Source organism: Branchiostoma lanceolatum, chromosome 10 (assembly GCF_035083965.1).
Source record: "Branchiostoma lanceolatum isolate klBraLanc5 chromosome 10, klBraLanc5.hap2, whole genome shotgun sequence".
Lineage (NCBI taxonomy): Eukaryota > Metazoa > Chordata > Leptocardii > Amphioxiformes > Branchiostomatidae > Branchiostoma > Branchiostoma lanceolatum.
Window position 1 is genome coordinate 6,184,715 of NC_089731.1, and position 15,979 is coordinate 6,200,693.

The following is a 15,979-nucleotide window of genomic DNA, read 5'->3' on the forward strand; positions in this document are numbered from 1 at the left end:
CACTCAAAGCCACCTGTGTTTTCAGGGATTTCACAGACAGAAACAGAACACAAAGAGACTGTTCCAGGAAGCCCTGTCCACACACAGAAAGAGACTTGTGTTACTAAGTTTAGCCTGGGTTACCTGGTACACTGACTCCTGTGGGATAGGGACAAACAATGGTCCACTCTTTTACCATGGAGTCTGGCATCAGAACACAGGGACTCCAGGGGACATTTGGGGCTAACAGGCATTACCTTTATATCATGTTTTCTTACTAAAAATAAAAGGCAGCTTGTCAAAAGTCAAGTCGGAAAATTTCAAGGCCACTGTTTTAGAAGCCATACATTTCACAAGCATACCGGCTGTATGTGGACATCTTATGTATATATAATTTTTTCTGTTTCATGATATTATAATTATTACTTCTATTTGTACATGTTTGCAGACAGTTAAAAGAGGTTGTCAGACAACCCAAATTTCTGATGTAATTATAAATTCAAAAATTATGCATTTGATTTTCGCTCAAGAAAATAATGCTAAAATGCACATTGCACTGCAGATTTATGTTTCCCTTTGTGTCAAATATTCTTAATTTCAGCTCATTATTTCTGCATTGATTATTACATACATTTATATGCAGAAAATTGTTAATAAATATTCATTGTAAATCTTTGTAACACATTTTGGGCAACTACTAAAAAAGCATTCAAACAGCTTAGTTTAAAATTTTCATCAAATTTTGCTCTGAAGCTCTTAGGAAGTACCCACAAAGTAGTCGAAAACTGTAATACGATACCAAACATAATCTTTTTTAATTACTTACTTTGGCAGCGACAGCTGTGTATTGCACAATAAGTTAATTAACTGATTATGTGCAGATAAAAATACAGAACCAATCAAACGTTTTGGGCAGTAGAACTGACAAGCAATCAACATTTCCTAATTCAAAAATATGTGTAGACATACATTTGACGTGGTTATCAACCTAAACTGCAATTTTTTCCAATAAGACAGATTTTGGCTGGATTTAGGCAAAACTGGTTGTTTTGAACAAAATGCAAAACACAGCTTTAATTTTCTTCTTCGAGAAATTAGTTAAGAATAGGGCACACAGACTGGGTTTCAAAACACAGCTGGCCTTCAAACAGAAAAGAATCCAATACCTCAAACTCAACAAACCACGGACTACAACCAGAGAAACTAGAGTGCCGGCCTGGGACGTTTTAGCCTGGCTTTTAAAACTGCCACTTTGTTTGTTCCTATCAAATAAAATCTGAGCTTCCAGGCAAGAGAAACGCAACAGCTGTCACAAATTTATGTTGCGTTTCGCTTTTTTCTTCCCAGTCTGCAAAGCACTGCCACGATCAAGCAGCGTTTTGATACGGACATTGCAAATTTTCTGACTGAAAACATTCCAAAAACAGACACCTACACAGAGACAAGTAATAGGATAAAATTAAAAGAGTGAACCTACCTTGCAAATAGTGTTCATTCTGCTTTTGTATCGCCCCATAAGGCATCCAGTTGCGGCCCTTTACAAAATAAAACAGCGCGGCTAGTAGATATACATGTACAGTACTCTCTCCCAAGCAAGCTCCTGGCAGTATTCCATACAAGCAAGCACTGTCGTGCGTCAAGCCGCTATTGTGCCACCAGATAAACTAACCCTGGGGCTTCCCTGGCAAAATGAAGCCTTCTTCCCACCACTGCAAGTTTGTCAATGGGGAGATATGGGCTGTGGTGTTCCTGATCAATTGGAACATGCATGGGTGCACGCAGCCTTTGGTGCCACTGAGGGATCAGGCCATTCAGACACACACAGGAAGAGATGCAAATGACCGGAGGAAAAAAAGCCAATGGCGTCGTCCCCCGCCTTCAGGAGAATGAATCATCCCGTGGTGGTTTCACTGGGCACAGGCTTTTCAGAGAAAGGGGAAGTTCCATTGTCGCCACAAAGGGAGTTTGGATAGTGGAGCCCTTCTGTGCCACAAGGGGTCTGTAATTTTCTCTGGTCAGAGGAAATATCATAGCAGGCACCTATGACTGGACAGGCTTCTTAGAAGGGCTGGGTCAGAAGTGACTTGCAAAAGGAAGAAGCAAAGCAATTAAGTTTTTTCCTAATTTCAACATTTTCGAATTTCTTTGTATTTTGTGTTTTTCTTAGTCAGTGTTGAAAAGGCAACTGTTTATAATGTGTATTTCATTTCTTAGCAACAAAAACTAGAAAATTTCTGTTGCTATCATAATAACTTTAAAGTACATTTACACAATTTTTACGGGTTTAAAGTCTACTTTCTTAATGAACTACACAATTTTTACGGGAGGGGGGCTTACTGTCACAGCTCTATGCTACATTCAGAAAGGCAGTGGCTAGATCTATGTATCGAGTTGGCTTTGCTTTATGCTAAATTCAGGGGCCAGGTATGCTTTACATTGAATGTACCAATTATGCTTTACGTTACATTCGAGCTGACTAAGAATTACGTGGAATTGAAATGCTCCATTATGCTCTAAGGTAAAAAGAGGCAGGTCCCCTTTAATCTTTAATTTGTTTTCTTGAAATTATTCAATTATATATAACGTTAAAAAGGATCAGAATCGTTAATACATCAATTAACTGACCATCCCTGAGTATTACCTAATATGGTAGAAGTAATAACAAAAGAATACTCCCTTATTACCAAGAAAAATGAATCTCCCCTTAACAGCTGACCTTAAATACCCACCTACTGTACCTCACCTGACAAAGGTGTGCTACTAAAGGTGTCTCTCTAAAGAAATTTACTGCTTTCTAACCTTTACATTTAAAAAAAGCACAGTGTTTAAAATTTCAGTCTCTGATATTCGAACCATTTCCTTGCTTGCTTGAAACAAGTGACCTTGAAATGGCCAGGGCTGTCTTCAGCTTTAGATGTTTGTCTGTCCCTGTGTTTGGGAGGCCGTGTTGTTAATTTTCACTATTAAACTTGTCACTTTGAGCTTACCAGAAAACATTGTCATCAATTTCATCTTCATGTCACGACATTTAGATATTTTTGGACAGACAGGGTGAACTTTTTCTATCTCCCAACAAGCTGATGTCAGTCTTGAGACGGAGGGAAGGGTCCTTGAGACATCCCTGCGATAGCTATCATGAAACTCCACGTTCTTATCAATACCATCGCAACACAATCTACATGTAAATGTACGACAACCTATATTCTGTGACTTATAGTTTAAGCTTAAAAACTGATCGTTTGAAGTAACAAAAGAGCTTCCGACTGAGGTCTAAGGTGCTCACAGAAAAAGGGACACCCTGGAACCTAGACCAATGGATTAACTGAAACTAACATGGACCTGACCCTACAACTTCTCTCACTTGTATCTCTACTAATGGGGCTCCCATAAGGGTACACCAGAAGGGATGGGCAGGGCCACAACAAGTTAGTTTGCTGGTTACCAGATCTTTATCAAAAAGCTGAACCCGAAAAATAAAGCTGAACCCGAGTCTGAGGTTCGGAAAGTCTATACCTTCGTACAGTCACAAAGTAAGCATTACAAAGCTGAAGCCCACTGCAATTTGATTTGTTGGTTCTCAGATTTGATTAAAAAAATCATGTTGAACTTGAAGATCAACATGAAAACAGAGTCTGAGAAAAAAGTGTGTATTTTTGTACACACGAATGACACAATATCACATAATAGTACTAGTGGGAAACTAAAATCTGACTACAAATGTATAATACTAGTACACATTTGGAATTGTAGTCAGATTCAAGTTTCCTACTAGCCCTATTGTTGAAAGTTTCCCTTCCAGTCCTCCGTTTTTCTCTTGATCTCATGTCTAATTCTCTAATTTCAAATGTCTGAGAACCGAGGGTACATCTAGATATGTCCACGTAACCACCTAGTCAGACAATAATAAGGGTTTTTATCTTTAAGTCAGCTATCCTGCTCTAACCTGTTCAAAAATACAGAGACAGTGCATAATTTTGGATATTCACACATTGTTGTCCAGGCATAGCATGACATCATCCTTTGACCTTGTGAATTGGTTGGAGTTAAGTTGTTTACATTGTCTGCAGAGGAAGAGCTGTGACAGTGACAAGACGACTTGATCCCTATAATCAGCGGACCCTGATGGGCTCCTAAAGATAGTGCTGGTTTCTTTGTTACACAAATTTGGAGACTGACAAAAAACAGACATTTCCTTCTAAATTACTGTTACCTTGAAAATGACATCACCATCTTCAATTTTCTTGTGAGTGATTACTGAATATTTTCTGTTGTCTAGGCCAAAGAACAATTCATCTAAGTTCTAACATTTGAAAAACAGAATAGGAGAAAAAAATGACTTGACAATTATGTATCACAAAACTTCACAGATATTTAACAATCTCCAACAGATTTCATAGCTATCCACATATACTGTAAATGCATTTAAGTTTGTGTGGTTTTTATTTCACGCTAAGGGGAAAATGGAGCGTTCGTGGTGGTTTGCGGCACATACTGCTACCGTACTAGACAAAAATGTTTACGGTGGCTTTAAGTTTGCAGTGAAACAGTCGCCGCGAAAACCGTGAACATAAAGCCACCACGAACCTTTTCTGCATTTACAGTATTCTGGATGATTTTGACACAGGTGACTCATACCTGTTGTTCCTCAAGGATTCTTTTTACTTTGTCTGTAAAACATGTAATTTTGTTTTTGCTGCCCAAGCTTTAAGATGACATCATTATTCTCTGTAGTCAGCTGTTGTGCTGTTACTCATTATTTGTGTCTGCCGTGACTTCTGCTCTAGAGGAAACACACCTAAACCCTTTTTCCTTCCCTCTTCAAAAAACATTGATGCATCTTCTTATTTACTCTTCTACTAAGTTCTAGGCCATTTCAATTCAATTAGTCAATTCTCCATAAGTAATGCTGGACATTCAACGCGAAGAAGAGAGTTTGGGGGAAAACTTTTTACTTTGGTACATACAGTTTCAGGGAATGATATCTACTCTCCAAGCAGAGGAGTGGGTCTGGCTGTTGTTTTTTGTTTTGTTTTTTAGTTGTTTTTTTTGGTCAGGTTTTCTACTTTGTGTTTTTTTTATGTCAACAAGACAAAGTAGAAAGTCCGACAAAAATGCCTAAAGCAGGTCAAAAACCATCCGGACCCACTCCTCTGCTTGGAGAGTAAATGATAAATTATCATGTTTGATACACTTATATAATCATAAATTACTATGGACTCCTATGTACTATACAATCAAAACAGGACTGGTGAACTAATGATAAGCATATTTGGTCTACTTATTTGCTTACTTTCCAATTTGCGAACCAGAAACCTGAATTGTTCCAGCCTTACTTGTTGTCTGGTACGGCCCACAAACCTTACAACTTCCCTCCCTTTTCAGGTGATGTCATTTCTTTACTTTACACTTTACTGTACCAAACGGTGACATCAGGTACTTAACAGAGGAAGCATGGCTGATTACCTGCTAATGTTAACCTGTGGTGAGGAAGTTGTGTTTTTTACCAACATACGCTGGTTGGATAACAGCAGCATTGGTGTTTATGTACATTGTTCCGATTGTGTCATAAACAAGTCTTACAGAACTGAACTGAACTGGACTGTTGCTTGGTTTGTGGAAAGAATAAATAAAAACATCTCACAATTTTCATCCTCTGAGTGAAATGAGTCTTAAGAAACTTATAATTACTGTTTCTAATTATTACCAAATACATGTACATGTTGGACAATATTTTACAGATGAAAAGAATTTAGAAGTAAATCTCAGCAGAGATTTGAACAAAAAGTGAATTTTTTGTTGGCTAATCTGTTTTAATTTCAACAAAGTAGATCTGAAAAACAGGACATTAAGATGTTGTGGCCTGCCTCGCAAAGCTGTATTTTTTTTCTTTGTTAGTTTATGTGCTTAACAAACAAACTATGATGTCATCGTCCTCCGACAGACTACCAAGATAGCGGCCTTACCCATGTTTGCATAGGAGAAAGTTGGATCAGGCTCAGTTTACACAGGTCTTCTGACACCTGTCTCCTGGTTTAAACACCTTGGTCTTTCCTGGATAGCCTGACTCTTTCAGGTTGACAGCAGAACGCAAGCTTTGTCAGTAGTAAATGACTCGGAACCGCTTTGTATATGACCTAAAGGTACTGGTATTGCAGATAGACAGGCTAAAGGCTTGAAGTTTGTACCCTCACCATGGACTAGATCTATATACATATGTACATATACAAACTGTACAAGTTGGCTATACAAACTTCTGTCAAACGTCAACCTACATAAATTTTGAACAGTTCCTTGGAAAATAATTTCTACGGTAGACAGGTGAGCAGTTCTAAAGAATTTTAAAAATCACTCTAAAATGACTCTAACTATTAAAGTTGCCAAAAACTTAGAAATGGTCAAATGAGGGACTTTCTATCATACATGAGTCTATGAAAATATTGCGGAGTACAAGTACACAATGTACATTGTGGAAAAGTAGCAAATACACCGAAAAACGAGCCTAATTTTCAAAAACTTTTGAACCAAATTTCAGATATCCAAAGTATGCCATCCCTACAATGAGGACAGTGTGGCCTAACACAGTTAGTAACAGGATGTATGTTGTGAAAGTACGGGAAATGCTTTTGTGTGAGAGCATGTCGAGCTACACTTGAACTTAGGTTGTTCCCAGGATATCACATAGCCTCCATAACCCCAGACCGACCAAGCCTCCCCCTGTGATCTTGACATTGGATTCCCGACTTAGCTTCCGACATGGTGGTCCTCTGTTGTCCAAGTGACAAACCTTGTTTGGGATATCTTACATCAAAGAGTGCTTAATCAGAAGACTTGTCAGTTCAAAGAGCACTCCTTGTTAAGAAAAACCCTGGAGAAAAATGGACTGACAAACAAGATTCTAGGTCAGACAAGGAAGGAAGGTGAAAATGGGGACACTGCACCAAAGCAATCCTCGCACAGCTGTACAGAAAAAGAGAGCAACCAAAAAGAGAAAAAAAATCTATAGACTGACATTCGAGAAATGAAGTGCACTGATGTTTTTTCCACAACCTCCTCTCTCTAGTCTTGACACTCTTTATTTCAAGTCATAAAGTATCCAATATTTGCTTTGACTTTTATCAATTCACCCCAAGGGAGTTAAGTGGGGGTTTGTTGCATGTCTGTCTGTCAGTTTGTTAGTTTGTCTGTGCGTGTTTCCGAACTACTCATTAAGCCATCTCTGATTGCCTTGTTCTGTCTCAATTGAATTCTGATTATAACTCCTATCACCCTCACCAACTCATTTCAGACAATGAACTTGTGCAAGATAGATAATGCTGTTAGGTATGTTACATTCAAAAGTTGCTCCAACAATAGCAAAATTTCTACTTCAAAACATTTTTTCAATTTCTGTCATTTCTTTTCCCAGCTTGATTAATAATTGGTCTAAAAGCAGGTCATTCCGTAGCACATTCCAGATAATAATATGACACCATGTCATGTTTCAGGCTTCCTGTTGAATAATTAATGAACGGAACTGTCAGATATAACCTTTACCTGAACTCAACCTACATCCACCTTAAGCTGCATCCTGGGCATCTTGATAGCATCTTAATTCATTGCTTCTTTCATTTAGAAAAAATATTGGTGATCAATAACAACTACCTGTATTCAAAAATTGTCCAGCAACTAAAACCATAGCTGGTACTAAGTCTGTCTTTGGTGTTGTACTTGTTTTTGATTGGGAATTTTATCAAAAATATACTCAAGCTATCCTTTGCACAACTACATCTAAATTCATTGATTCTTTCTTTCTTTTCAATAGATTTTAGCAAGAGGATAACATAGAAAAAGGAGACTGGGAGGAAAACCTAAATCAAATGACTATATTCTATTTGAAACTATGGTCTTTTAGGAACAAGATACATGTACATTATTTTCCCCTCAAGACATATGTATTTGATGTTGATCCTCGCTACTTGAAAAAGCATCATGCTTCACCTCAATTGAGGATGACTGCTTTACCTTTTTTACTTCCAGTTCACCATAACTTTATTCTAAAATCTGAGAAACGACAAACTAAATATGTTTGACCTCAAGTAGAACAGGAAATATGAGGAAAATGAGTTCTGACAAGTTCAGAATGTGATATAGTACATGCTCAGGGTCTGATGTTAGTACATAAGAAACCTGATCATTGCATGGGGACACAATCATCTTAAAAGCTGATGCCTAAAAGAAGAACGTATGATACTACATAAATTAAATATATATAAGTATATATCTTTTTAAATATGCTTAGAATCAAAAGTTCAAATGGAAGCTGTAGTTTACAAGAAAGCTGTTAAGGGGCTCAACTATTTTCTTCTAGACCAAGGCCTTCCAACGGCAAGCACAGAAAGTCATGAAAATCCAATGATAGCATTTTCTGTTCTAGTCACAGAGCAACAAACTTTAGGAGTTTTGAAAGGAAGCTGCAAGGGCAACCAAAAATGCAATCACTTCAAATGTTTGACTGCTTAATCTTGACCTTTTTACCTTTCTATGAATATGAAGAAAAAATAAATAAAACTTTAAATAAAAAATGCCCACTGTAGTACGGTGGGAACCCCCAAGAAGACCCATTTTCGAACTTGACCTTCGTTTTCCCGACCCCCAACAGCCTACTAAATTTCATCACGAACCATCTAATTTCTCTCGAGTTATGTCACCAAAAATCGAAAGCATCCATCTATGGCATCAAGAGTAATATCGCCAACACCATCACTCCACAAATCCCGACCAAAAATATACACTTCTGCCTACGGCGAAGGCAAAAATATCATTTTAAACTTTTTTCTAGCTTTTTCTAGAACCATATGGAAAACATAATCTGCTCCCTGGATGGAACTAGTGTTGAAAGGGTTAGAGTTTGATGAACAACATGACCAAGCTCTGAACTTGTGAGGTATGAAACCTGATCAGCACTTAGGGACCCAATCATCTTAGCAGAGGGGCTGAGAGCAGGGATTACAGTCCTGGAGGAGGGGAGAGTAATGGACCAGGCATCGTCTAGGAGATATTTATGTGGGCTTTCAGATCATCTGACAACCCAAGAATACATCTTCTTAAGATCTACTTAAATACTGTGCTAACTGAAAGTAGTGGTAAGCTTAAGGGATTGAACAAATATCATTCAAGGGAAGTGGAAAAAAACACAACAGTATCAATACTAACAATAATTTCTAAGTAAACTAAAATAAAGATAGTGAGGAGCAATCCTGCGAGATTAGGAGTGTTCAAGGGTGGATTAGAAGCAGAAAATTGAGAAACTGTGACAAAATTGTTGCCACCACAAACCTTACTTTTGCAAGGACATTTACTAGGAAGATTTTCACCAATTCACATACACAAATTTTGTTTGTGAGTAATCTCCAAGCAGATATATGTTTTGTGCATCTTTTCTGGCCTTTTCTTTCTAGTGGTTCACATTTTTCTGTTCACCTACATCACAGCACATGAAGAGGAACTACTAGAGAGATGTGGAAAGGCAGCAAAGGCCTGAAAAAACACAAGACAAGCCTGAGCTAAACAATACATCTGCTTAGAAGAGTTTCTCACTTTACAACAGCCCCTGAGGGAATCCAGCTCATTATACCCTTCATTAAAGAGGAAAGAGGCCATGATGGATTAGGCTTTCTTTCCCAGCAGGGGGTCTTTGTGTTGGGAGGACAAAATGAGACTAGCTAATCAGTTTATGAGGGTGGGTGGGAACTTTTAGGTACATAATCAGCTTTTCCTCTGAACTTGCCTTCTGGACAAGCAAGCTCCTTTTTGATCATTTTTTTTCCCATCTCTCAGATAATCATATTCTTACTTTTTTTAATTACAAGGGTGCATTTCAAGACATGTGACTTTCCCAACATTAGAGACTTTCCTTAGAATCAATAGTTCACCTTTTTATAGAAGCTGAAGTATGTCCTAAAAACTTTCTTTCTATTTTTGTATATGTCCCATATCAACAAAGGAGGTTTTCTAAAAAAGTTTCAAATCAATCAATTTCTGACATATACCATACTGTGTTTTTTTCTGCCTTTTATTGCATAGAAAGCAATGGTCTTCTCTTGAAAATTCAAAAGTAACTGTCTTCTCTACCTGTTTTGTCCCAATCTGACAAAAAAGGGAATTTCAAAATATAGCCTGCCCTTTTCACTACACAGGAAGTAACAGTCTTTTCCAAAAAAAAATAACCGTCTTTTCTAACTGTTTTTGTCCCAAACAGACAAAGACGGTTATCTATTTAAACTTAATAGGAAAGTTTCCGACATCTAACGTTTTTTCCTTTGATAAAACGTGTCACCTTTTCTTTCTTTCCCCTGGTTAGTAGTGGGAGGTCTTCATTCACATGTAACAGTCTTCCGGAGGGGGGGTTAATTTAGGTCAATTGATGAATAATAAATGTGACTAGAAAGGTCTCCTCTCCTGAAAGAAATTTCTACAACCGTGGAGCCCATCTCTTAGAAACACTTAGTGTGTTTAAATATCTCTAGTGTTCAACCCGAGGGAGGTCCGCGTTTCACAATGCCGCTCCCAACGGATTGTAGCTTCCATGATGAATTAATTGATGGCTCTATAGAGGGGCTTGTTTCCGCTGATTGTGCTCACGACAAAGCATCAAAGACCCAGGGAAAACAGGAAACAAATTGTGGAAAAATCGGAGGGAAAGATTCCTGAGGCTTCGGAGGGAGAGGGGTACTGATGCGTGATGTCACCGTGAATCCATCATCAGGCTTGTTTTGGAGGCTTTTCTTCAAGAAACTTGAAGATGGGTGGTCTGAGAGGACAGAAAAGACTTTAAAGTCAAGTTGTATCCGTTTAGATAGAATGCCTTTACAGTTTCTAAAGCTGTCTATTTTTGTAAGGGGACAGAGGCATGATTGCATAAAAGGGGATAACAAAAAAATGGCATTCTCCAACAATTGACAGTTCAGAAAGCTGTGTCTTCTTACAACTGATTTTTATGCATGTTGCTTTGTTGAAAGTTTTCATCGGAAGTTCTTATCTCATTTCAGAAAAAATGCTCACATCAGGCTAAAATACATTGCAGATTTAGCCATTGTTACACTTTTCACTACTTTACTTTACTGAATTCCTATCAATGGTACATGCTACATATCAGAGGATGTAGAGAGTCCTTGGGACTTCTTCCTTAAATAGATTTGAGATCAACTTTCCAATTATGAATGGAGGAAGAACAAAAGACCCAAACAACTTCTCTTCACCATTTCAAACTAAGTCTCTCACTACTAAGTCATCAATGCATCAACTTGGGAACGGACTGAATTGATTTTGGAGTTACGGCGTTGATTTACAGATGGAGTTTTTGCCTTCTCTGGACAATCTTTAATTCAGGGATCGGCCCAACAAGAGAAGTGTAATAACTACATAACATCTGTCACCACTCCTATTTTACCCTTCTTGATTAAATCACATTGTGATGCAAATCTATCCAATCTGAAGAACCAGTTTGACTGGCATGATGAGGCAACAACCAATTCTAATTCAAATTTCAAAAAGATCTGGTAGACAAGAAAGGATTATGACTTTGTGCAAAGTGTGTATCTTTCCAGAGACCGGACTATAAAGTTTCTGGAAACACATACATTCTTTTCCCTCCAGTTTCAGAACTTTTCTCTCCAATCTACATGTATATACATAGCTACATGATGTGAAACATTATCTTCCTTTACTTATGTCTTGAGGCAACAACCCCATTTATTATGGGACTGTCCGGAAGTGTCTTTCTGCCCACACCTGTCACACTACCAGGCAAGACCTTGGCGCTATTGTTCTCCGCACCTCCGGTCCACTCCATAGAGGGGCCGGGTTGCTAGGCAACCGTGTTTAAAAATTAATACAGCGATGCTACAGGTGTGGGGAGTTGGCACACATTCCTTATTACTTCTCTCCCTGTAGTGGAAAAGTACCATCTGTCGAGGAGAAGTCTAAGAAAATTACTTGTTTCTTGGAGAAATGTTTAAAAATCCAAGATATTGTCAAATAGTAATTAGTATTCAGTATATACCATGTTATTTGCCATACATTGTGCCTGATGCAATTGTTGTGTAATAAACTTTCACTTGACTTGACTTGAATCATACTGCTGCCAGGGTCCCTGACACAGGGGTGGGCAGCAGTCAGCTTCACACCGCGCTTCCAGGCAGCTACGCTGGTTGACGTCAAATTCGGGAAGATGGTTAAAATTGGGAAAATCCTACTTGATATTATGCCTCAAATTTCATTAATGTACAGTATACTCTCAACTGGACTGTGATACCTTTATTTCTTTTGTAACTTCAAAAGTTATCAGAATATCTGATCCTAAAATTGGTGAGATCTTCTGAAGTGTAATCCCAAATTTTATGTTATTTGAATCTTAAATGTCATTTGTACCTTCCTTTTTTGTCTACTAATTTGCTGCAATCAAGGAGGTCTATATAACCTCCTTGCTGCAATGGAACAGCACCATCTGTTGGAATATATACATATGAAACTTATGACAGGAACTGAACTGTCATAGAAGAAAAAATTGTCAACATACAAAGATCAAAAAATGACAAGTCAAACAACGGAGGGGTTACACAAGTTGTGCAAACGATTTCACTTCCTTGGTTTCTAGGCTCCAATAGAATCACTTAGTTTGTGAACAATATAAAGAAATAAAAACCTATTTTGCATAGTAATGAGGTTCTTTTTCTTCTACTTCATCAGTATGGATGGACAGAGCTAGAGAAACATGCAATTTCATTGACATGGCCGGAGTACATATAACATTTATGGCAGGAAGAATTAGGTAGGAAGTAAAATGTCATGATAAACACATTTGTCATCAAGCCGAGATGAAATAATGTTAGTTCAACCAAAGAACTTAAGCCATGTATTGTGTGTAATATAATACCACGCATTTTCATTTCCCTTCTTTTTTTAGTCTTTTAAATCAAAACGAATATTCAGTGCCAGAACAACATGTGAAGATTCTGACTGAACAGAATGCTAGCATCCAATCGACAAAAAATGCAAATAACTGGAGAAAGCACAAAGCACTGTTTATACCTGTATATCAACATCCCTTGGGAACTTTTTACACTACTATTCCACCAAAGTTTGCTGATTAGTAAAAAAAAACAACTCAAATTCTAGCCGAAGATATTCCTTCAAACATTTCAAGACCACAGAGCTTGTTCACAGTTGTCAAACTACTAGTACCTCTAGTTTCAAACTGTTATACAATAACGACCTTAATAAGTCTTCTGTCAGTTTTCTAATTGTTGTTTGTTGTTGTTTTGTTTTGTTTTGTTTCCTTTCAATCCAAAAGGACCACAGGCTATCCTTGCAGTTTCTGTAACACGATTTTGGAGCTAAACAGGAAGGAGTTGCTGTCCCTTCAAGTGCGGCACCTAAAAAAATGACCTGTCCGTCAAGACCAACTCACTCCTCACCTCAGACAGGATCAAAATAAACAAAGGAAGGAAGGGCAGTCTATACAGGGGAAGTAATTGTGGCGAGTCCTTCTTTGTCGGACATCCGGCCGCCTATTGTTTCCCTTTGTTGGTGGTCTGTAGCCCCTATTGTTCTGTCTTTATGTGCTGAAACAGCGCAGCAGGACTGAAACATCACCTGATGGTAGACCTCTGATCTTTAAGGAGATAAGGTAGGAAAACCAGGTGGCACGGAAGAAGTCTTGGAGATGTTACAGTTCTAAGAAAGAGACGTACATATCATTATGTATCACTTAAGATCATTATCTAAAGTGAGTAGTACTACTACACAAATGTCCAAGTCACAAGGAAGAAGTGAGGGCATGTCTAAGAAACTAGGAAAATGGTCATTTTTAGAAATATGACAATTGTTATGATGTAGCAAGAGGGTCTGCATGCCCTTTTTCGTGAAGCGTTACGAGCGATTTTAATTCACCGTTAATCGTTACCGGCCGCCCTGAATTTACCGTTAAGCGTTATCGGTATATTAATCATGAAGCGTTACTGGTCGTTTTAATTCCTCGTTAAGCGTTATTTGTCATCCTGAATTCAACGTTAAGCGTTATTGAGTAATTCCTCGTTATGCAGGAAAAAGCTTTTCAGTGGGTCAAGATTTCAAAATTTTTTCCAGGGAGCTCACGGCTCCGGCGAAAATATGTCGGTAGGGCACCCCCAGCCCCCCACAAAATTTCGAGCTGAAACACTTCTATTTTTCACTCTACCAGCAAAGTTTTCTCCTCAAAATTCAGGAAATTAAGCGTTTCGCGGTTCAAGATTTTAAAATTTTCCCCGGGTGCATGCCGGGCCTCCGTCGAAAAATATTGTCAGGAGGGCGTGACGCCCCTCAAAAATCAAGCTGAAACTCTTCTGTATTTTTTTTTCAAATAGAGATGTCATAAAACTTAGCTTACTCTTCAGCAACCCCCCCCCCCTCATAATGCAGGAAATAGCGTTTCAAAGGGTCAAGATTTCAAAATTTTCGTCGCGCCTTCGGTGCTCTTGATCATGAACGTTTCGTCCCACCAATACGAAATTTCCTGTCGCCGCCGAATTAAAGGGTTCGGAGCAGGCGTGCAAGAATGGCATAGCGTAATCTCTTGCCACAAGATCAGGACGACTAGTGGCAAAAAACCGTCGTCTTCAGGGGTATCTCATGTTCTAAAAATGCTGAATTTAGCGTTATCGGTTGGCCTGAATTTACCGTTAAGCGTTGCCAGGACCCCCCCATGCAGACCCTCTAGCAAGTGCTATAAGTATAAGCCATGCTGCCGGAGACAACAGGGATTAAGATTTAAGAGATATATTTTTCTATGACTTTCTTGATGACTACCTTACATTTTTGTGCGAATATCTTTGTACAGACCTGTAACTGCAGATTTACATGATATAGCAAACAGTTTTGTCACAATATAGAGCTACTACATTTTAAAAGGTCTTGAAACAATTAGCTTTCAAATGTAAAGTAAAAATCTTGGCATACAAACATACAGGTTATCAATATAATGCTGAACAAACTAAAAACATCAGATATAGACTGTTTATCAACAAATATACACTGATATTATCAACAGACTTTCTGTATTGTACACATCATATCATAGTGGCAAAATAAACAGAGCAAAAATCAGCAAAGAGATGGCAAGGCAAAACCTTTGTTTAGTTTTGTTACATAAATAGGTTGTCCGGAAGTCCCTCACACAGAAGGAAGCCAATACAGGGACAAGGTCCATGTAATTATCAAAATGATTGACATATTTTGTTATCGCAGATAGGAAAATGCAATTTTGGCCACATGAGTAAGATAACTTGTTTCTGGGATCATATCACTTTAAAGGTGATGAGAATGATTATTTTGAAAGAACAAGAAATTGCAATATGATTATGATCATGAACACAGCTCTCACCAGTGCCCATGCTTCCGTCCCATGACGGAATTTTCCTGCTCGGGGCTATGATATTTTCATCAGGCTGTCAAAACTTCCACAAAATGAAGATGAAGTCATTTGAAATTCGCCTCCTCAAAATACACAAAATAGCATCTTTTAGGTAATACAGCTGTACCTCCTTTCCATTAAGTCAAAGTCAAGTCAAAGTCCACTGACCGTTGAAAGACCACTGACCAAAACTCTCATTAGTAGTTGATTAGTGAATTTCTTTTGTTTTGTTCAAGTTGTATTTCAAATCATACTTCTAGATCATGAATCATATTCAATTTATAAAGCAAAAGGTCATAAAACTACAAATTTGGTCACTCAATGGTCTCTATCCTAGCCTCCACCAGGCCTTCCTTCTAGGATATGGATCGTAGAATTCAGCAAAAAAAGGAATAATTGGCCAGTAGAGTCAGTCCACGGTAAAATTATATAACTGTATGTGCTTGCAAATGAAACCCTATGGTGGCCAAACTTCCCTGGCAATTATTCTCCCTATAGCAGGTGTGGTCTGATGTATCTATAATCTCCATCCAGTGAAAAAGGAGACTAAGAAAGTACGAAATTTGAGATCCC

General features: G+C 38.2%; 1 protein-coding gene across 4 annotated transcripts in view; it reads right to left on the minus strand.

Moving 5' to 3' along the window:
* The window catches only part of LOC136443436 (activated CDC42 kinase 1-like), a 67,863-nt gene that overhangs the window by 33,276 nt on the left and 18,608 nt on the right, over positions 1 to 15,979 (minus strand). The window contains exon 1 of one of the 4 annotated variants that reach the window (XM_066440668.1): positions 1,457 to 1,821. The exons of the other annotated variants lie outside the window; for them this stretch is intronic. Coding sequence (XP_066296765.1) covers positions 1,457 to 1,495 — 39 coding nt within the window. The 5' untranslated portion in view covers positions 1,496 to 1,821. Of the gene's footprint in view, positions 1 to 1,456; positions 1,822 to 15,979 lie in introns of those variants that run through there. 4 annotated transcript variants of the gene reach the window in all.